This window comes from Marmota monax, unplaced genomic scaffold, assembly GCF_021218885.2.
Source record: "Marmota monax isolate L192 unplaced genomic scaffold, Marmota_monax_Labrador192_F-V1.1 WCK01_AAM20220418_F8-fsc00096, whole genome shotgun sequence".
NCBI lineage: Eukaryota > Metazoa > Chordata > Mammalia > Rodentia > Sciuridae > Marmota > Marmota monax.
Window position 1 is genome coordinate 6,547,960 of NW_026695236.1, and position 23,151 is coordinate 6,571,110.

General features: G+C 37.5%; 1 protein-coding gene across 25 annotated transcripts in view; it reads left to right on the forward strand.

Moving 5' to 3' along the window:
- Window positions 1–23,151, forward strand: part of Dlg2 (discs large MAGUK scaffold protein 2) — a 2,050,987-nt gene that overhangs the window by 2,025,902 nt on the left and 1,934 nt on the right. For all 25 annotated transcript variants that reach the window (XM_058577380.1, XM_058577376.1, XM_058577381.1 and 22 more), the window contains 5 exons: window positions 6,215–6,265; window positions 7,383–7,484; window positions 9,799–9,971; window positions 17,527–17,636; window positions 22,386–22,477. In XM_058577380.1, the coding sequence (XP_058433363.1) occupies window positions 6,215–6,265; window positions 7,383–7,484; window positions 9,799–9,971; window positions 17,527–17,636; window positions 22,386–22,477 (528 nt within the window). The remainder of the gene's footprint in view (window positions 1–6,214; window positions 6,266–7,382; window positions 7,485–9,798; window positions 9,972–17,526; window positions 17,637–22,385; window positions 22,478–23,151) is intronic.

A 23,151-nucleotide genomic window follows, 5' to 3' on the forward strand; every position in this document is an offset into this window, starting at 1 on the left:
GCTGAGACTAGCCTCCAACTTGTGATCCTCCTGACTCAGCTTCCCAAGTCAATGGGATTACAGGGGTACAGCACATCTGGCTTTCTCAATTATACAATTTATTTGTTGGCTTTCGTGGAAACCATTGATACTAATTTCTTTAGTGTTCAGTTTTCAATTATCAAAACTGTTCTTTCTTCCAGTAGACAAATACATGGGAAAGGAAAACACCATGCCTTATTCTTCTCTATCTTCTATGGAACGTATACATAAGAAGTATCTTTTTATTTAGAAATCACATTTTTTTTGGAGTATAGCCTCCTCTTCTGTATTTCAGAAGCAGGATTTTTTTTTCCAGAATCATTGTGTTATAAAAATCATGCAAAAGTTTTCAGCAGCTTGACAAGTTTTTGGAGTGATTGCCATAATGACATCAATAATTCCTTTTACTCTCAAATGGTAGCTGCTGCACACAAATGTTTATTGGATTAAAAAAAAACATTTATATACATCTTGAATTATCTATGAGAAGAAAGAAGAGTTGGAGGTAAATTCTATATTAGTAGGGCAAGTGTAGAATCTAATCATTATATTGGTTTGGAGTTACAGAAGGTCATCCACTCAGATTTTCCTTACAAGTCATTTGTTGAAGCTAGAAGGGAAAAAAAATTACCATTGTTTTCCCTCCAAGATATAAATACAAGGGATTCCAGAAGAATGTTAATTTGTCATCTACCATAAGTCAGGTTCCCTTCACTGGTACCATGAGACCCCAAATAAACATAAACTAACTCTGGATCACAGCACACATATAGTAGGAGAAAGAGTTCAATAAATGAGAATGTGCACAAAATGAGGCAGGTTCTAGGAGATAAGTTTAACTCAAGAATAATGACAGAATCAGAGATGGTTTCAGAAAGGAAGCTTTGATCTGAGCTTCAGAAAGATGAGACAGACACTTACCAGCTAGGCAAAATGAGGAAGGAATTTTCTAGAAAGGGCAATGTTGTGACAAAATCCATAGAGTCTTGGCCCAGACTTCCAGAAAGAAGCAACTTTGACATCAAAATAGGCTGCATTTTTCTACTGAATTCCTGGCTTTTGCTATAATTATGATTAACTTTATCATCTTTTGAATAGCAGTATGAACAAAAACAAAAAGGACTCTTTTCATAAAGTCCAGGTGTTATATTTTACTTTTAGAACTGTGCCATGTCCACTCTAGGGACAAAATGGCTATAATAAAGTGTGAGTGATGAGAAATGGTCCCAGGTCCTTGTTCCACAGGTCCAAGGGCACCATTCACACTGCATCCTGGAGTTACATGTTTTGGCAAACTCACCTGAAGGTGTCCTGTTTCCTGAGATACACCTGCACACACATCCATGGACACAGACCTCAATTTCTAATAAACAGTTCAGACCTCTGCTACACCACCTCAGGCATATCAAATAGTTATTTTTTCCAATTCCAACTACATTGAGAAGCAGCTAAAATGCAGTTAATCACAGGGTACATTGTCTAATTAGCAAAATACCACATCAAAACTGTCTTAATTCTTGGCCAATTCCAAATTTCCATCTGCCAATAAAGAAGTGAAGTGAAGTCTTATATTTGGGGCTCTTGTGTAGCACATCTTTCAGTTGCCCTTGTATTGGAAGGCGATAAATACCAAGCAAGAATAATGGGGACCAGGCAAACCTCTGCAGCTGAAGACCTGGCTTCTCAAAGCTCTTGACACAGCATGGATGTGTAGGAGCTGATGATAATCCTTTTAATCCACTGGGGTTCATCAGTTAAGAAGGATTTTCAAAACGAGGATCTTGAAGAAATGATTTGAGTGAAACTGACATGTTGATATGAAAGCCAAGATTTCTCCACTGGAGTCTGAAAATAATGCACATATTCTTTGCTTTACTCCACTATTCTCAAGTTTTGCCCTTGGATGCCTTTAGTTCTTTCATCTTTATAGAGCAATTTTTCACTCCACCTCTTGTTTCATTTGACTTCTGCAATAAAACTATTACATGTATTTTACACTGATAGTCCACATTTTAAGGGAAGAAGTTAAAGCTCCAAGAGGCTGTATACCTCATCAATAAGTGGTAGCACTGCAGTTCCAACCAAGACCTTTTTCTCTGAATTCCAGACATTTTTCACTCTTCCCTATACTTTGCTATCCCAGCCTCTTGATGTTTTTATCTACTACATTCCAATAATCCCATGCTACTCATCCAATTAATATAGACAACAACGTTGACAAAACATTAACTATATGCTAATGCTTATTTCAAGGGCTTTATAAAGCAATTTAATCTTCTAAGCATCTTATGAAGATGCTATGTGATTTTGCAAAAACTAAAGTATCAGTAGTCCCTTATATAAAATGAGTAGCTTAGATTAGAACTGAGATTGAAAATATATTTCAATCAAGATTTCAGCTCTAGCCAATGGGTAGTAGCTGCCTGATGAGTTGTACTGAAAAGTATTCTGAGGCCACATTGAGTAATGCAGACAATGATCAGTTTGTGATACCTATCAAGAACATAGGATGTAGGAATAATGTGCTGCACACTTGCCTCTGAAGCACATGAACTCCAATCCTCACTTAGCCTAAAGTTCGATGGTTCTAAGAACCTATTCTTAATAGCCATCATATGCTACCACTAAATGCTGAATTTCGAACATTAAATGAACTACCACTGGTCATCTCTTCCCACCCCTCTCTCGTTTCCAAGGATTCATGAAGTAAAGCACTTTACTTTTCCCAATCCTGAAGACATATTAGGGTCTTCTTCTGGATATACTCACTGTGACTTGCTTCCAGTTTACAAACAAAATGTTTCATGGGGACTGCCACAAATCCTCTGCCAAGTCTCTGACAGCTGCAAATATCCACACACAGCTCTGTGCTGCTTGCCCACTTCCAGCCATGCAGTTGCCAAAACAAGACCAAGAAATAGTTTGTACCTTTTCACCAGCTGTTATTTCTTAAGTGCCAACTTCTTCTGAGAAAAAAATAGAAAAACTACTAAGGATGACTATTTTATGCAGATGACACAGTAGCACTTTTAAATAAAAGAGCCGATTTTGCAGATGGAACACCTTATGGCCCCTCAGTGTGTCTGACCTGATTTCTGTTCCCTCGCCTTTGTTCCTTAGTAAGCTCTACCCCCCCCCCCCCCCGACACACAGGGAATTCTACATCTCTTACCCTTTTGAGACAGAGTGATACACTCAGCACAATCAAAACAAGATATGGTTTAAAATCTTGACTCCACCTCATCCTAGTTAAGGAAATAGGCCTCATCGATGTCTCTGAGCCTCAGTTTCTTCATCTGTAAAATAGGGGTCATCAGAGCACCAACTACCTAAGAAAAACTGTCAACAATTAGAAGCCAATGGATGTGAAAGCCCCTCTAGACCCACAAAGTGCCAGTGATATGAGTTTTCTTCATTACTTCCCTTCTTTGTTCATCTAATGTTTCATTACTCACAGGGCTTTTCATTCTTGAGTCTGAAAATGAAATTGACTTTACATTCACAGCTACTATGTCATGCCAACCTCCACAGCTTCCCTGCAGGCCTCCTTGGTATTCCCAGTACCTAGTTGTATGGGGCCTTGAGAACTGGGAAGAACCTTGACATAAAGTAAACTGCCATTTCTGCCTACCCATACCACTGTTCTGAGCAAGACCCAGCACCGTTCGTAGTTGCAGAATGAAACTAAAGAGCGATGGATAAACAAGAAACTATAAAACTCTTTAAAAATTGATCAAACTGGGCACAGTGGCACACTCCTGTAATCCCAGCAGCTAGGGAGGCTGAGGCAGAAGGATTGTGAGTTCAAAGCCAGCCTCAGCAAAAGCAAGGCACTAAGCAACTCAGTTATACCCTGTCTCTAAATAAAATACAAAATAGGGCTGGGGATGTGGCTCAGTGGTTGAGTGCCCCTGAGTTTAATCCCCAGTACCCCCACAATAAATTAATTAAAGCTATGTTTTGCCCTGATTTTTTGAATCACAAATATACATACTGATATCAAATATCTTATTTAAGGCTTATTTAAGACATTTTTAAATGTCCCATCAGAATGATTTGCAAAGCTACTGGAAAGAGATTCATATGGAAGCATGGCATGTTATGTTTATTTAGAGGAACCATATTTCCCAAAGTGAAATGATCATATTGATAGAAACACAAAACAGAACCTATCTTTTGCCTCATTACTCATTCTGTTCCTCATAACTGAAATGAGAATGTGAATTCATTGACATCTTTCTTTACGTTAAGCACTTGAATGCGCTCTGAGGATGCAATGATAAATGAAACTCAGTATTTGCCTTTATGGAGTTCCCAGAATAATGGGAAGACTCAAATATCACCTGGTATTTGAAATTTATATTATCCCACAATCAGGATTCTCCTCTCATGTTATTTTATGAAGAACCCTCTATATAGTTTTACATTACAATGTTATCCTACCACACTTCTATCCTGAAAACTATGCATTTTCCCCCAATAATTTTTACACTTCTCTTCTGAATGCTTATGACATGTACATACCTCAGGCTTTAGATACCTAGAGCTTAGCAGTCAATGGCCTTTTTTTTTTTTTATTTTGGCCTAGACTAAATTTCAGTAGTTCAGTTTATTCAGAAGGATTCATTCTTTTCCTGAATATAGAAAATTGTGAATCTGACTCATTGAGCACCAAACCCCTGCTCAGATATGGGAAAGTCCCCTGCAAATTTCTGAGGTGGCCACACATAGCTGCCACTGAGGAGGAGGATTGGCCCACTCTCTGTACCATTAGGATGTAGCAGGACCTAGCAGTTGCACCCTGAGAAGAAGCCCTCCTCGAAGTAAATGTCAGATGTGGCTTAAGCCTGTAGCCATTCCTTACACTTGAAAAAGTAAGAGCCCACAAACCATACAGCCACCAAGTCTCCAGGGAAAACACCTGTACTCTACAACTTGACCCACCTGTTGTTTCACTTTACCAAAGCAGTTGCTATTATCAAAACCATCTTTGATATTACCTCACTTCATGAAATCAACCCACCTTTCCTTGGTGCTGGGCCTACTGAAGGAGAACTTGGCATTGGCACACTGAGTATGTTTCACAGGTGATGAGCATATAAAGCAATGAGGTTAATAGCCCTTTGGCTTCAGAAAGTCTACATCATGTCCCATTCCTCTTCCACTACCTCTTCTAACAGACACAAAGTCATATCCAACAGTCCTAACCTATTTCCCCACCAAAGTTTAGTCAGTATGAGACCTTACACAAATAAAGGAGCAGACCCTTTAGGGTTTGCAACTGACTTGAGCTAAGCCCATGACCAATTTTTGACCAAATGGATAAAAAAGATGACTAAAACCTAATTATCAAAACCCAATTTACTCTCCACAGTTATTTGCTGACTTGAGACCCACACTGAATCAGCAGACTTACAGTGAACGGAAGTGTAGAGGATAACACTTTGACGCCATTGTCTTCCTTAGTTCTCTTTCTGAAGTTTCAGGGCATGATTTAGCAGCAATTGCAAACCAATATATAAGGCACTCCTCTCAATTTGTTGTTGTTGATGGTAGTGGTGGCTACTGCTGAGAATCCAACCCAGGGTCTCACACAAGCTAAGCACACACTCCAACACTGAACTTCACTTCCGGCCTCCTCTCAATTTTTAACCTTCTTTAATTGGCCCACAACATTCTCCTGATGATTTAATATTAAGGAAAAAAATCTTTAGTGTCTTGTAATTTTCTAATGAAATTTTACATCATAAATGAAATAAACAGACATTTGCTTTTAAACAATATTCAAAAATATAAGATGTAATAAAAGAAAAATTTAGAAGAGGTAGCAATGAACTGATGGATAGACCCTTTCCTTCAACTAAATGGCTTTAATTTAGGTGGTCACGCTTGGTGTAGTGGCATGGCACTCCATTAGAAACATAAGACAGAGAGCAGTCTCACAGATCCTTACCCTGTTGCTGAGAACCACAGCTAGTTTTTATGTAGAGTTATGACTGTGAGATAACCTAACACTAAGACAGTGCTAAAGAATTCTATGAGGATGAAGGAAATTTTTGGATGGTTCAGGGAGAGAGAGCAAGGAAAATTAACCCTGAACTGTGTCTGCTTCCTATGTTTCAGAACAGGGATTTTAGCTCTGGTGAATTACTGGTTGTTAGTCGACTGTAATTTTCCTCTCTTTTCTTCTCAGGAGGGCAAGAAGACCTCATTCTTTCCTATGAGCCTGTCACAAGGCAGGAAAGTAAGTTTCCCAGCATTCTTGGGTTCCTGATTTCCAGGCCATAATAGGTGACACAATTGAAGGACGGAAACAGTGACGGCTAAGGAAAATACACTCGGCTTAAAAACTCAGTTGCCCCTAAACTACTGTCTTTCCTTGGCCCTATCACCATACAACAACTTCCCTGCGAAACATGACCAATACCAGCTCCCAAGAGGATGGAGCAGCCCTTCAAATGAGTGGCCCTTAGTGGGAAGGAGCACATCCAAGTGTCTGGCTAGAGAGCCCTAGCCAGAGACCTGAAGGCTAAATCCTCCCAGGAAGCTTGTGTTAGCCCAGTACTGAGAACATTCTAGCAGACCTAAGATAGAGCTATCTGAAGGCTGCCCAGAGAAACTGACTTAATTTTTCTGGAGGCCATTTATACAGAAGCTGATGGCTGTTGACAAGGATGTTGCAGAGAAAATTCAAGCATCAGATGGGCAGAGTTGCCAAATGAACTTTAGAGATCCTTTGAATCCCAGATACAAAGGAATCAGGAAAACCCCAGCAGAGCACAGAGAGTATTTTGAGCTGAGAGAAAGAAATTATAAAAACATAAAGTGTCATTACTACTAACAATTGCTTTTAAACAATGGCCAAACAGCTGGTTTGAATTCTTTCTTTCTCCCACTCAACTGACTAAACCCAAGTGTTTTGACATTGTGTAGGCATAAATGAAGAATAAGCAAAACTCTTCCAAATGCTTTTCTTTTTTTTTTTAACATTGTTCTAGTTGTAGACGGTCACAATACCTTTATTTTATTTATTTTTATGTGGTGCTGAGGATTGAACCCAGCGCCTCACACGTGCGAGGCAAGCGCTCCAACGCTGAGCCACAACCCCAGCCCCTATTGACAGTCCCTTCAGTTGCTTTTCGGAGGGGGGCGGGGGGGGGGGTAAGTCCCAGACAGTAGGCACAGTCAACATCCTGAGGAGTAAACATTCATTTCCCTATGTTGGGTAATTGATCCAACGTTATTCCCTTGGCAGTTCTTACTGTTTGGCAGTTTCACTTTAAGAATCACCCTTGCAGGACAATTTTTCAATGATCTCCAAGTCAGTCTCCTTATCTGCATCTTCTTTTCCCTATCTGCAGTAAACTATACCCGGCCAGTGATTATCCTGGGCCCCATGAAGGATCGAATCAATGACGACTTGATATCTGAATTTCCTGATAAATTTGGCTCCTGTGTGCCTCGTAAGTATCATTTCTCTTTTTTACAGGAAAAAGCTTGGATTCTTTATGATACATAATATTATTCTTCCGGTAGTTTCTGGTTTTCCAAATACCACCAGTTACCCATTATCTGAGCACTGTCTCTCAATTCTCTGCCTAACACTTTCCATCTATGCTGCCATGTGCTGTTCTCTATTTGGTAAGTTTATGATAATGTTCTCTCCAAACTGACTGTAGTCCCATAGAAGGTAGGCAGGATCTCTGTAAACCCCTAGCACTTAAAACAGCATAGAATTTATGATAGGCCACAGAATGTTCTTACAGACTGATTAAAATGCCACTATAACATCTTATTCCATAGAATGAGGGAGATCAGAATCAGTCATATATTAAAATCTTCTCAGGATGACCTAGGACAATTTGTTAATCCCAAAATCAAATAGCCTTTCCATGAGTTTTGACAGTACAGGTCTTAGGAGAACAAAAACAAGATGTCTGAGACTTTATTCTATCCTAAAAACCTCTGAAGACTTTAATCTGCTTTGTCATAATTGACAAACATTGGGTATCCTAGCCCCTCTGTAGCTCTGTCAGCTTCAGTCTGCTATAACTTTTCCCCCTACCATCACACTTCGCCACCCACCCCCATGCACAGAGACCTTCTGTGCAGACAAGCTCACTAGCAAAATTGAGCTTACTACATAAGGAAACTCATAAATCTGATCCCAACAAATACTTCTCCCTCATTCTTCAAGTGTCTCTAACATTTCAATAGTGCAAATTTCCCCTAGAGTACTAAAGAATAGCAGGACTCATGTATATTACATGGGCAGAAGAGAGCTAGGATGATTGCTGCATCTCCTGAGCCAGTTCCCAGAGAAGTTCCCAGCCTTGGGAAGAGTTCCTGCCACAGAACATATCCCAGTAAAGTCTTCAGATGGAAAAGCTCAAATAAAACCCTCCGTTAATTCCAGCAGCTCCCAGTTGGACCTTCTACTTTTTATTTATTTATTTACTCGAATTAGGTATATGTGACATAGAATGCATTTTGATTCATTGATCTTCCACTTTTTGAGAGAAATAAAACAAAGTTCTTATGCACTTCGTCCATTTCCCCTTCACGTCACACATGCTACTTTTTTCATTAATAGCACAGCGTGCATGTTCATTGTACAAAACTTGAAAAATGCAAAAAAGAAACTTAAACAAGAAAGTAAAAAGTACACAGAATGCCCCATAACATCCAGAAATAACATCACGGCTATATTATTTCTTCCATTACATATGTTTTTTCATATGATAGATGGGTTTTTGACATTATTTAAAATTTTATGTAACTATTTTAATGATTAGTATGTCATAATTAATCATTCTTCATTTATGGATACTTTGGGTTTTCTCTATTTTTCATCACTGAATTTATAATCGAACTATAAAACCATTATTTACAAATTAATATAATTAATATCTTTAGGGTTAAAACTGTATCTGAAGTTTCAATCACTTTTAACATAGATTCTTAGAAAATAACTGAGTAAAACTTTAGATATTTTTAGATATATTTTAACTTTTTTAAGTCATATCGCTATCTATCGCTTTCCTCTCTTTCCAAAACATGTAAGTGCAGTGGTTAGACTTACTGACTTTTTGTCCCACCTGTACTGTGATTCTCTTATTACACATATTTTTTAAATCCCTGAACACATTATAACTGTATGACAATGTTTTTTCTCCTAGTTACATGACTTTATTTCTTTGCTTATCTCATAATTTTTATTTTGTGTCAGACACTACAGTGGTGTATTGCTGGGAATCAGATTTTGTTATCTTCCTTCATGTAATATATTTGTTCTGGAAAGCAACTGCCAAAACAGTTTGTTCCAGCTGCAACTTGGCTTTAGACTTTGTAAAGATGGGTCTAGAGTAAGTCTAGGGTAGCATTCCAGAATGTGGCCTTTCTGGGGTTTCAATCAAATGCCCAATTCTGGCTGAACTCCAGTGTCTCCTAACCCTGTGTGACCTCTATACTTTCCAAGTGGAAAGGACCCCTAGGTAGAGAGGTGTAGTGAATGTACAGTTTCCCTCATATATTTTTATTCTCTCAAAATTACAGTTCTTCACTGTTAATTGGTGCCTGAAAACAGTTGTTCCATGTTAAGTTTTATAATTTTTTGTGGTAGGAGGTTAAGACTGGTACCTGTTACCATGTCATAGTTCATCATATTACATATGTTTATGTATCTATGTGGGGGCATGGTAGAGAAAAATAGGTGGTGGAAAGGAAGCTTATAAAAATAAATGTGCCTTAATTTTTTTTATTTCTTATTTTGTAAAGATACTACAAGGCCGAAGCGTGACTATGAAGTGGATGGGAGAGACTATCACTTTGTCATTTCCAGAGAACAAATGGAGAAAGATATTCAAGAGCACAAATTTATAGAAGCTGGCCAGTACAATGACAATTTATATGGAACCAGTGTGCAGTCTGTGAGATTTGTAGCAGAAAGGGTACGTTTGCCAATCTCCTTATAACTCTCCACAAGAGTATATCTAGGTGGCAAACTGTGTCTTTTTTTTTAATCATTACTCTTTCCTGATTGCAGTTGAAAAACTTTGATTAAATGTTCCTTTTAAGGTTTCCAAGGAGAGAATCACCTTAGAGCAATGTCATTAATCTATATTATAATCTCAATAAAGTATTCTAACTACATGGAAAGGGGAGAGAACAGAGGATCTATAAAGCTAGTTAACAGCCGTAAGTTTATGGGGCCTCAGTTTATTCTTGACTCTCTGAGACCCTAATAAATAAAACCTTTAAGGATAATAAATAAAACCTTTGTTACTTTTGGTTACCTAGTTGTGTCCAAAGGATTTACTTCTCTATTTCTCCTTTTCTCCCTCTCCCGCCCCCCCATCTCAAAACTTGCTATCTTCATGTTGGAGGGGGAGATATATCAGAAAAGTTTCAATTTAGAGAAAGTGTCAGTGTTGTCATTCCCTTCTTCCTGACCATTTCAGAAGCAGGGAAAATAGGAGAATGTTTGAGAGAAGAGGATAGGAAGATACTTGAATGGGGCTTTAGAATGTGCCTATACAGAGATGCCATCTCCTATAAACACAAAGAAGCAAAGTCAGAAAATGTTTGTCAGGTTGGTTGGGTTTGATGTGACGCTTTCCACCCTTTTGATGTACTAATAAAAAGTCAAACAAATTTTTCTAAGATGAAAAGATGGCTAAATATAGGTGGCCAACTTTGTTTTCTTTCTCCACAAAGAACAATGAAAGTAACAGATATATAGCTGCATTTCAAGGTGAGCAAAGGAAGGAGAATACTGGAAATCAGCAAGAGAGAGATTGGAACCTTATAAGATTCAGAGACCTGGGACAACAGCATAAAAAGAAAATTACAACACTCTGACAACTGCAACCCCCAGTTCCATAGCCAGGGTACACACTGTCCCTGGCTCCAACTTGGTCCAGCAGCTCTGATGCAAGCTCACTGGGTCCTGCACTGTAGGATATATAGGTATTGTGACATGGAGGGGAATAGAGGGTTCCACCCTCAACAGTCAGGAGATCAGGAGGCCTGTTCTCTGAGACCAAGTGCACATCCATCAGTGTGTGGTTTTGTGCAAGTTCCAGGACTGAAAGCAGATTCCCAAATGGTTTCTTCCATCCCTGCCCTCTGTGCAGCATTTAGGCAATTGTTTCTGACAGAGTGAGAAGGGAACACCATGATTCTCACTGCTACCTTGCCCACAGGGACATGTTGAGGGGTTCTTGAGTGACTCTACTACATCAGCTATCTCCTTACCCTTGAACATGCAAGGTGGGGAGGATCAAGAGCAACTTCACCTAGCTACATTCATGTCCCACTCCCACTTGTTCCTGGGCAGGCACTACAGCTGAAGGAGTTCAGGATGTAGAAAAGCCCCAGCTACTGTCCCACCCATTGGCATGCATGGCCAAGTTCCCAGAGGAACTTCGCCCAGCTCCAGTTGAGTTCCTACTCCCCAGGCAGCACAGTCACTGAAGCACAAGAACACCAGGGTTCCTGCTGCCATAACACATACACCATTTCCAGTGCTGCCTGCTACTGCATCTGGGTTGACCACACAGTGCTGTCCAGACTGGCTGAGTGCCACAGAGCAGGTGCTGCATTTCCCACCAATGCCTCTCCCCAGTTCTCACACCACTGAGTAATTGTAAGAAAAATGTACTGAGCCTTTCACCATGCTGGAGCCACCAGTGCCAAGGGCTCTTGCTAGTAACAGAGTTAACATTAAAAATACCTGAGGAAATTCTTGTGGCATGATGGGAGCCACCACTCCCGTCACAGAAGCAGGCACACAGAGAACACCCCACACCCACTGCTGTCTGCACTACAACTGCCTGAACCACTGGAGTATCTTCATTCTTATGTGGCCTGCAGAAATAATGAATGAGTCTCTCTGACTCCCCCAAGGTACACATTGTGACGAAGTCATTATTTACAGCCAAAGAAGCTACAGGGGGAGTCACTATGCTACCCAGCTAGAATTAAAGCCAACATTGCCTAACAAAACAACACCCCATGATCCAGCTTCAGGATAAAGCTGCTAAGTAGGTCACTCCATAAAATTAGTAAAGAAATTTGATACAATAGATGCACAAATCTCAACATAAAAAATATATATAAAAGCACAAGGAAATATGACACCTCCAAAAGAACATAATAATTTTCTAGCAACAGATAGCAAAGAAATCAAAATGAGTGAAATGCCTCATAAAGAATTTTAAAGAGTGACTGCAAAATGTTCAATGAGATCAAAGAGAATAGACGAACCATTAAATGAAATTAGGAAGACAACACAGGATATAAATGAGATATGCAGTAAAGAGACATTCTGAAAAATAACTAAATAGAAATCTGGGAAATTAAGAGCTCAACAAATCAAATAAAAAAATACAATTGAAAGCCTCAAAATCAGACTAGATCAAGCAGAAGAAAGAATATCTAAATTTGAAGACAGGTTCCAGTCAGAAAAAAAAAATTAAAAAGAAGAAGAGTATTACAGACCTACAAGCCTCATTAAATGTACAAACATCTACATTGTGGAGGTTACTCAAAAGTGAAGGTCATAGGAAAAAAATCTAAGATAATAGAAAACCTATTCAATGAAATAATAACAGAAAATTTCCCTAATTTGGAGAAAGATATGAACACTCATATATAGGAGACTTATGGGACCCCAACAGACATGACCAGAAAGTATATTTACCACAGCATATTATGATTATACTATCAAGGGTACAAGACAAAGAAAAATTCTAAAATCTGCAAGACAAAGCATAAAGTTATATTTAAGTTGTATTATACTAACTGTAGATTCCTGTTAGAAATAGAAACTCTGTAGTCCAAGGAGGAATGGAATGACATATTCTAAGTCCTTAAAGAAAATAACTGCCAACCCACCATATCTACTAAGGCTATCCTTCAGAAATGAAGAAGAAATAAATACCTGCCAAGACAAGCAAAAACTGAGGAAATTCATGATGATCAAATTAACTTTACAAAAGATAAGTAAGAGAGTCCTATATCCACAAGTGAAAGAAAGATAACTACCATCATGAAAGCATCTAAAAATTATAAATCCCACTAGAAGAGTTGAAACACAAAAGAGAAGTGAAAAAGAACCCAATACTATCAATAGAATAAACCATTAAACCACAAAGATGAACAAGAGAGGAAGAAAGAATAGAGACTATTCAAAACAACTAGAAGAATTTTTTTTAAAAATGATAGGAATAAGTCCTTACCTACCAATGATAACCTTAAATGCAACAAACTAAATTCTCCAATTAAAAGTACAGATTGGTTGAATTAATGTAAAAAAAAGGAAGAAAAACATGTTGCCTATAAGAAACTGACTTCACAAGTAATGACACACAGAGACTGAAAATGGAAGGATAGAAAATAGTACTCCAAGCAATGAAAATCTAAAATGAGCAGGAATAGTTACACATATTTCCAGCAAAATAGACTTAAAGAAAAAACTAAGAAGAGATAAAGAAGGGCACTTCATAATGATTAAGAGATAAATTTATGAAGAAATTATGATTATAAATCTATATGCATCTAATTTCAGAGAACCCAACTTTATAAGACAAACACTATTAAACCTAAACAAAGAGAAAGGATCTAAAACAATAATAGTGAAGGATTCCAACACCCTTCTATTTCCAATGTACATCCAGACAAAACATCAAAGAAACAGACTTAAAGTACACCATAAATCAAAAAGACAAAACATAATTTAAAGAACATTTCTATTCAACAATGTAGAATAGACATTCTTTTTATCAGCCTGTTGAAACTTCTCTAGAATCCACCATATATGACACAAAACAAGTCTTAACAGAGTCAAGAAAATTTAAATCATACCCTATATCTTTTCTGATTATAATGGAATAAAACTGGAAATCATCTACAAAAGAAATTTTAGAAATTACATAAATATATAGAAACTGAACAACACAGATTTGAACAGGGAGTCATTGAGAAAGGAAGAAAGGAATTTTTTTTAATTACTCAAAACAAGTAAAAATGGAAATACAGCATACCAAAACTTGTGGGATGCAACTAAAGTAGTACTAAGTAGGAAGTTCCTAGCAATGAATATCTACATTTTAAAAATATAAACTAAAATTTCAAGTAAGCAACCTAACGCTATATCTCTTAGATATAGGACTTAGAAGAGCAAGAATAAACAAAATCCAAAATTAATAGACAGAAAGAAATAAAAAAGATCAGCGGGGAAATAAATGACACAGAGACTATAAAAAATACAAAAGTTCAATAAAATAGAATTGGTTTTTTGAAAATATAAATAACATTTACAAAATGTTAGCTGAATTAACCTAGGAAAAAAAGAGAGAAGGGCCAAATAAATAAAAGCAGAAATGGAAAAGAAAACATTATAACCAATACCAGAGAAATACAGAAGATCATTAAGGATTATTATGAAAAACCATATGCTAACAAATTAAAAACCCCAGAAGATATGGATAAATTTCTGGATATATGTGGTATATCAAAATTGAACCATGAGCATATAAAATCCTGAATAAATCCAGTAGTTATATAGAATTGGTTTAAAGGAAAGCCTTCCCTTATACAAAGGAAAGCCAGGACTTCACGGGCTTCACTGTTAAATTTTACCAAAATTTAAATAACAAATGCCAATTCTTCTTAATCTATTCCATAGACTTGAGAGGGAAACTTTCCACACTCAGATGAGGTCAGAATTACCCTGTTGCAAAAAACAGACAAGGATACAAAAGAAAAAGAAAATTACAATATTCCTGATGAATCATAGTTGCAAAAATTCTCAACAAAAAAACTAGCAAATCAAGTTGAATATGTGGGTACATGCCCATAGTCTCAGCAACTTGAAAGGCTGAGGCAGGAACAGCCTCTTCACTAAATGGTGCTTGGAAAACTGGATATCCATGTGCAAAATACTGAAACTGTCACCATATACAAAAACAAACTCAAGATAGATAAAGGTTTAAATCTAAGATCTGAAACTTAAACCACTAAAAGTAAGCACTTCAAGACACTGGTAAAGGCAATGATTTTCTGGATAGGCCCTCAAAAGCACAGGAAACCAAAGCAAAAATTGACAAATAGAATTAAATCAAACTAAAACCTACTGCACAGCAAAGGAAACAATCAAGAATGAACAAATAGAGCTGGGGATGTAGCTCAATTGGTAGAGTGCTTGCCTCACATGAACAAGGTCCTAGGTTCAATCCCCAGCATCACAAAAAAGAGTGGAGGAATAACCTACAGAATGGGAGAAAATATCCACCAACTATTCAATGTGACCAGGGTTAATATTTGAAATAAGTAAAAAACTAAAACAAAATGCTCTGATTTGTTTTAAAAAATGGGTATTATGCTTTGGATCTACAAAGTCCCACAAAGGCCCATGTGTTATAGGCTTTGCAGTAATGTTAAATAGAAGTAGGGCTTTGGGGAAATAATTAGATCCCATAGGCTCTCTTCTCTTCAGTGTTTTAATCCACTGATAGTCTCATAATTTGATGGCATTATTGAGAGGTGGTACAAACTGTAGGAGGTGGGACCTAGTTGGTTGACGTAGGTCACTGGGTATATGCCCTGGAAAGGTATATTTGGTCCTGACCCCTTCCCTTGCTTTCTTTCTGCTTCACAGGCACCATAATATAAGCAGGTTTGGCTATCATCAAAGAATAAAATGTAACAAATACTGCTGAGAACATGGAGAAAAAGGAACACTAATACATTGTTTAAGTTTTTTGAGGAACCTCCATACTGTTGAGGCAGTAGCTCACTTCTGGTATACATCCAAAGAAAATGAAATCTGCATGACCATGTTTATAGGGGAACCTATTCACAATAGCTAATATACAAAATGAACATAGGTGCCCATCAACAGTTGAACAGATAATGAAAATGCATATATGAAGTATTATTAAGCCATAAGGAAGAATGATCTCCTGTTATTTGCAGCAAAATAGATAGAAGAAGAGGAAAGAGGACAGATACCAAAAGACAAGTACTTCATGTTCTCTCTCTCTCTCTCATGTGGAAGCTAAAAATAAGTTAACCTGAAAGTAAGATACTGATTACTAGGTACAAAGAAGGACATGGGGTTGGTGGAGGGTGGGTAATGGTAGTTTGATTTATTTGATCAGTGCACTATGTAGGCATGTATGGAAATATCACACTAAATTTCTTTAATATGTTTAATTAATTTATGTTAATAAAAGGGAAATATACAAAAAAGATGAGTCTATTTTCCTCTCTGAAAAGGGTAGGTTCTATCAGCATTATATGGATACTGGTTCTCATCAGTGTCTAGAAAATTGCAACTGTTTTCCTCTTTGAACTTGTAGATACCACCTTTAACTTAAAATGTGCTGTTCAGTGAGTAATCAAACAGCATTTATACCTTTTATATTACTGTTGCACTTCACAAATAGCAAAATTGGAATTTATTGCTTACGTAATAAAGTCCAGTGAATACCTGAACTCTGTTTATTTTCGCATGGATATTGTAAATTGTTTTTATCTCCTATTATTGATCTAGGACTGTCCCAATTTTTATAACATGATTTTTTTCTCTGCTTGTATAAAGTTCTTCTAGCCTTGGGGTAATAAGGCCATTTCTTCCTAGGAGGTAGAATATTAAATGGCAAATTTACATCTACTTTTCCAGAAATACTTTATAAAGCAGTTCCTTGCTCAGAGTACTCATTACAGTGAAATCCATGTTAAATGAGGTGTGCTATAATGTCATCAGGTTTTTGTTAACAAACTAGAAATTTTTATACCCTCTGTTAGATTCTCTTTCATCATTTAACCATATAACTTTTAAGGTAACTTTTTTGTCGGTTCTCTCTAAACTGAACATATTAAGGACTGGATACATGTAAGCATTTAGCAAATGTTTAGGGAATTGTTCTAAATTCAAGTGATTACCATTCTTCCAAATTTAACATTGGTCAGGGTATGACAATGAAGTGTCTATTCCAATCAATGATTCTATCAGTACTTAAGGCTTGAGTTTGAGTCCTCCTAGCACTGAACTTTTTGGCAAGTTGAAAGTTCTGTCTTCATCTTCTCTTCCGTAAAATAGAGTTGCTATCTCATAGATGAGGATTTCTTGATAATTTTTTTCAGGGATGTTTTATAAGCTTCATGGGAATGGACTTAATTACCTAACATATTATTACACATCTTCTTTGTGCAGTGCATTCTGTATTTGTGGAAGAAAATAAAGTTCACTGAGAATACATGTAAAATATCTAGTTCAGTGGTGGACACTTAGTAAAGGGGTTAATGAATATTAATTATCACAAGCATTCAGTGGTTACCCTATATATCAACTTTCATGTACTCTTTCTAGCAATCTTTTTTCTTTTTTTACCTATTGCATCCCATACCTTCTTCTAAAACACACATGCATTATTTTCATTTTGTTGGATTATGACCACTTTTTCAGAATTCACTCCTTATTTTTCTTCTTTCTACCAGGGCAAACACTGTATCCTTGACGTATCAGGAAATGCTATCAAGCGATTACAAGTTGCCCAGCTCTATCCTATTGCCATCTTCATAAAGCCCAAGTCTCTGGAACCTCTAATGTAAGTAGAGGGCTCTGGGGTACCTCATGCAACTAACTCCCTGTTCTGTATTGCACAGCAAACTGTTAATACCTCTTTTTCACAAATAATTACAAATGGGAAATGCCATTTTGCTATTTTTTAAGGATTTTGTTTGGTTAGTTTTCAAAATGATAGGAGAGGGTCATCTTTGAGCTGCCTCTTACTTCTGAGTGCAGATTCATAGGTAAATCTTTTTAAATGTCTGCATTTTTTGTAGAGGGAGCAGGCAACATTTAGACTTTTTCCATTGGTGTTTTACATTGTCTTATAAAAGAATTCTGATGTTAGAAACTTCATATGCATAGACAAGTTTTCTTAGTGACATGACAGTAAAGGTCTATAACTTAACCAGATAATGTATGATTCAATTTTTTTCCAAAATGTGTATAAAATTCCTTCCTTCAAAAACTAGTAATCAGATTGGGCAATATTTATGCTGTAACTATAAAAAAAATCACCATAGGCAACTCCCATACAGAAGTGAAGCTTTTTGGAGGTAATGATGTCAGAGCAAAGAGAACACAGCAGGGCCTTGAACGCTGGTCAGGCTGAATTTGGTTCTTTGCTTTGTCAGTGGCCAGTTATATAACCTTGGGCAAATTACTGTATCTCCCTAAGATTTAATCTTCATCTTTAAACTAGACTTTAATAAATACCTGATAGGACTAGTGTAAAGGTTAAGCCACAAGGTCATGAATTTAAAGCTCTGTGTACAGTCTTTGGTATATACTAAGTGCTCAATAAATTTAGTAGTTATTATCAAAGATAGAAAGTTGCTGTATTATGAAAGATTAATGTAATTTTATCATAAAATGTATAAAGTATCTTTTGTAAGAATGCAAGAGATAATTCCGGTTTGTCTGTTACAAGATCTTTTGCTCAAACACTGCCTCTATTTGGGCCTCAAGAGGGTGTTGAACCACAGGGTATATACTTGAAAACAATGTTCATGGAAAAACTGAAGACACGGGGTGAAAGCAGTTATTTGCCAATGATATCAGCTAACTGTTCTGGTCTTCTCTGAGGATGAAGAGCCAAAGCACACTGCAGTAGCTAAAATGGCAAATATAAGTTAGATATATACTTGGCCTCTGGAGAAATTGCCAGGAATGCATCTGAAAAGCAGAATATAGACACATGAATAAAAGATAGACAAAGGGTTTTTACCAGGATTCGGAAATAAAATTGTGAGGTCATTGTCAGCGACGGCCAGCCCCTTGAATTTAGGTATTAAATTATGCTGAAGAACTTTAACTATAGTTGGTACTTGGAAAGGTATGTATTAAAGATTGAACAGTGGTTCTTAATATTATTTCCCTAATAACATGTGTCAAATTTCCCCTTTAGCAGGATACTGTGTTGGGCATTGCAGAGTTAAGCAACCACAGATTTCATAATCTGTAAAGAGCCTCACAAATATTTTAAGTAACACTAAAGTTAATAAGAAGAGTAGAAAAATGGCCCTCACCTCTTGAGAAAAACAACTTAAAGTTCTATTTCAGAAAAGAAAAATAAGTCTTCTCATAAACACACAATGAGATAAATGGCTTCCTAGGGAAGGAGGCCTGAGGGAGCAACAGCAGTGGCACATTGGGTTCAGCGCGATGCTGGGAGTGAGTCCCATCTGGTGCTGGGTAGGACTACTTCCTTCCACAACTATCAGATGACTTATTTAGTTTTGCCTTAGGGCACTGTCACAGCCACTTATCACCAGGGAAAATTAAACATACTGAGGGCTGGATTCCACAATGAGGACAGTGAATCTGACATAATGTGCTGCAGCCATATTCATAGGAATGAGTGCAGTGGTGATGCTGGTCAGACCAATGTGATCTCATTACTCAATGCTGAATGTTTACGGTTCACTCTTTTCTGAGGCTTTTACTTCAGGAGCAAAGCTAGCATGAATTGCCCATTGCCCAGAAAGGAGTGAGTGCCAGGTCAGCCAGAACAAAAACATGGCAGCTGTCACATTTAGGCATTGATACATCATCACACACATTATTTCTCAAGTGCATCATCCGCATCAAACCACAGAACTTATTAGCACATACATAGCTGACTTCAGCAGAGATAAAATCAAGGGCATGTATGAAAGAGATGTTCTTTTTATATCATACTGCCATAATTTGTGCCCCTACCACAAAGCAATGAGATGCTTTCCCAGGTCTTATCAATCACCCTGCCACCTCCAATCTCCTATTCCTGTCTTGCCCCCATGATGTCCTGTGTTTACTTCTGCCTATATCTATGCCATAATTATGTTTACCGGTCACCATTTATTCATTCATTCACTTATCCATTCAACAAATAAGTACTGAATCAGGGTTGATTCCACATGCTAACAAACAAAGAACTTGCAGTTTAGACAGAGACAAAATTAATTCATATATTAGAGGACAGTGATATAAATTAAGCTGTTACCTAAATAAATTCAAATCAGATTCAGAAAGAAAGAAAAAAAAAGAAAAGACTACCACAGACCAAGCAAGTTAAAGAAGATCCAGAGCTACATGACTTGTTTACTGGGAAAAAGCATACCCCATTTGAATCAAATGTATGATATATGATATGTCAAGATCATTGTAATGTTTTGAGCAACCAATAAAAAAATAAAATAAAATCAGAGTTGAGAACCCTCAAAAAAAAAAAAAAAAAAAAAAAAGAAAAATCACCTTCTTTCTCTAAAGAGTATCCCTTGGTTTAGTCTAACATCTTCTGCACTCCAGAGTGACATATCCAGCTTCTGGAGTACAGACATTTTGGAACAAAATAAGTTTACTTCAGCAACAAGAATTCAGGAAATTTCTGCTTTACATTTTAGCCTTCAGATATGTCTAAAACCATATTAATATCTAACTTCAGGGTTTTTTTTATTTTACACATCGGCCTCTTTTGAAAGATATCAAGTCTGTTTGAGATGTAAAGTCTGTTTGACTATAATTTAAAAAAATAAAGCTTAAGTTCGTACTGCAAATTGTTCTTTATTAAATGCACAACCTTGGAGGAGTGCCAGGACTGCTTCAAGTCTTCTTAGCTCATACTACAAAAAGGATTCACTAAGACCAGGAGTTCTAGACCTGGCTCTCTGTCTTCCTAAGTGGCGTGCAAGGCAGTGATGCTTTCAAAAATTGTACACGCATCTGGGGAAATGGCTTTGCATTTGACTGGACTTTTTAATGCCTGGAGGACATTCTAAGAAAAGCTACCACTGATTAGGAATCAGCGAATTAGATTTTAGAGAAAAGTAGAGAATCTCCCACTTCTAACCTTGACTTGTCCTTGAGACTATATTAGGTTTAATAGTCTTACAATTATTAAGCAACATTTGCATACAGTTAATGATAAGTCCGTTGTTGGCAAACAGAAAGAAAAAGATAGGTAATCCTAGGCATAATTCCTTTATAGCCCATTCTGCCAGAACGGAAATAAAGTAGGCCTCAAAGTTTCTTCTCATTATTTTGTTTGAAAAATATTTTAATTGGCACATAGTAATTGTACATATTTATGGTGCAATATTTCAACACATGAAGACGATGTGCAATGATCAGATTAGGGTAATAGGCATATCTATCACCACACACATCATTTCTTTGTGTTAATAATGTGAAACATTTAAAATCCTCTCTGCTATTTTGAAATAGTCAATTAATTGTTGTCAACCACATTTATCCTACTGTGCTACAGAACACTAGAAGTTATTCCTTATATCCAACTGTACCTTGTACCCATTAATCATACTACAGATTCTATTATACCAAGTTCCTCTATCCTATCCTCTATTTGACTAAATTACTTGATTATAATCTATTTGAAAATATTTTGGTCCTAGGACTTTTGACTTGTTCCCTTCTGTGTCTATTTCAATTCATAAAAACAGGACATTCAGGGCTCTTATTGCTATAGACATAACTTGACATTTGCAGAAATTGAGTAGTGAGAGCTGCAGACACCCTTTTGCCCTGAGAGATACAGATACCTATGGGGTCTTCCCTATTTTCTATAATTCTTTGGAAGTATCATGTTTCTCACTCCACATTTTCGAATGAACAGCAGCCCTTAAGGGGGATGTAGAAGGCAAGAAATCAAAGCCTTTTGGAAAGTCGGGACCCAAGAACAATCAAATTGATTTCTCTCAGTGGTGAGGAGGGCCAGAGGCAAAAACACATTTTTCTGCCCTCCACCTCTCCCAACTCTGACCACCCTTGAAAAAGTTCCTTTCATTCTATGTCCCACATTTTAGAAAGACTGAGGTATACTGGAGCGAAGGCCAACAAAGTGTGACCAGGGAAGTTTGGGTTTAAAAATCATATCCAATGAGGGTCTAGATGAAGTAGGACAGTATACTCTGAAGGAAGATGAGGAAGCCTCAAGAGACCAATGAGCACTTTATTTAAATCCTCTAAAACCTGACAAGGAGAAAATTTAACCCCAGGATAGAGGACTTCAGGATACAGAAGAGCAACCAGTGACCGCAAAGCCTTCTACCTCAGGACTCCACTTCAGTCTTTTGCAGGGCCAAAAGACTTCCCTCCAGAGAGTGGATCCTTGGCCAGGAGCCCTTGTGGCTGAAATGAGTCCAGCAAAGAGGAGTGTCAGAGGAAGTCTAGGAAGCTACTGCTAAGATTGAACTATGCTTTCTGTAGGCTTCTTTCTTGCCATACATTTTAATTTTTGGAAACTTGGTTTATTCTCTTTGTGTCCTAATTTCAAACCCTCATTTACCAGGGAGATGAATAAGCGTCTGACAGAGGAGCAAGCCAAGAAAACCTATGATCGAGCAATTAAGCTAGAACAAGAATTTGGAGAATATTTTACAGGTAAGTTCCCCTCATCCTGGTACTATAAGGAAGGAGATAAATTGTCTGACATTTTGCATAGAGAGGGTTCCAGGCCTGGTGAACCTGGGCCCTAAAACCATCCTGTTGAGCATCTCTAATAACTAATTTATACATAGAAAGGCACTCTCTGCTTCACCCATTTGATTCAGGATTCTGGGTTCTCCCTCCTCTGAGATCACCAGCAGCCAGCTCCCAGCTTCCCCCCGGCCCTAACCAAAACCTTGAGTGGCAGATGCCCCTGAACTATCTCCTCCTATTAAGGAGACTTGAGGCATTGATAACCTCATTAAACTATCTTCCTAATGGCATCTGAAATTTGGGGGAAAAAAACTCTTGGGACAAAACTGGGCAGGGGCCAAACTGGGCAGTGTCCAAAGCAGTCATTCTCGAGAAGCAGTCTCAGAGTCCTTCATTCTCTGCCCTCATGACCTGTGGCTCTGTCTCCCCATCAGCAGCACTTGAACAACATGCTCAAAACCCTGCCCTGTGTTTTAGCTAATTCTGTGTCAAGTCTCAGTGCAAAACTTTTTTTCTTCTTCTTAATTATTTCTTTGGAAACATGGAGTTTGGGAATAGAGGAAGAATTTCTTCTTCTGGATATCCTTAGTTCTCTATTCTTATGTACTTTCATGAAACACTGATTAAACCCAGAC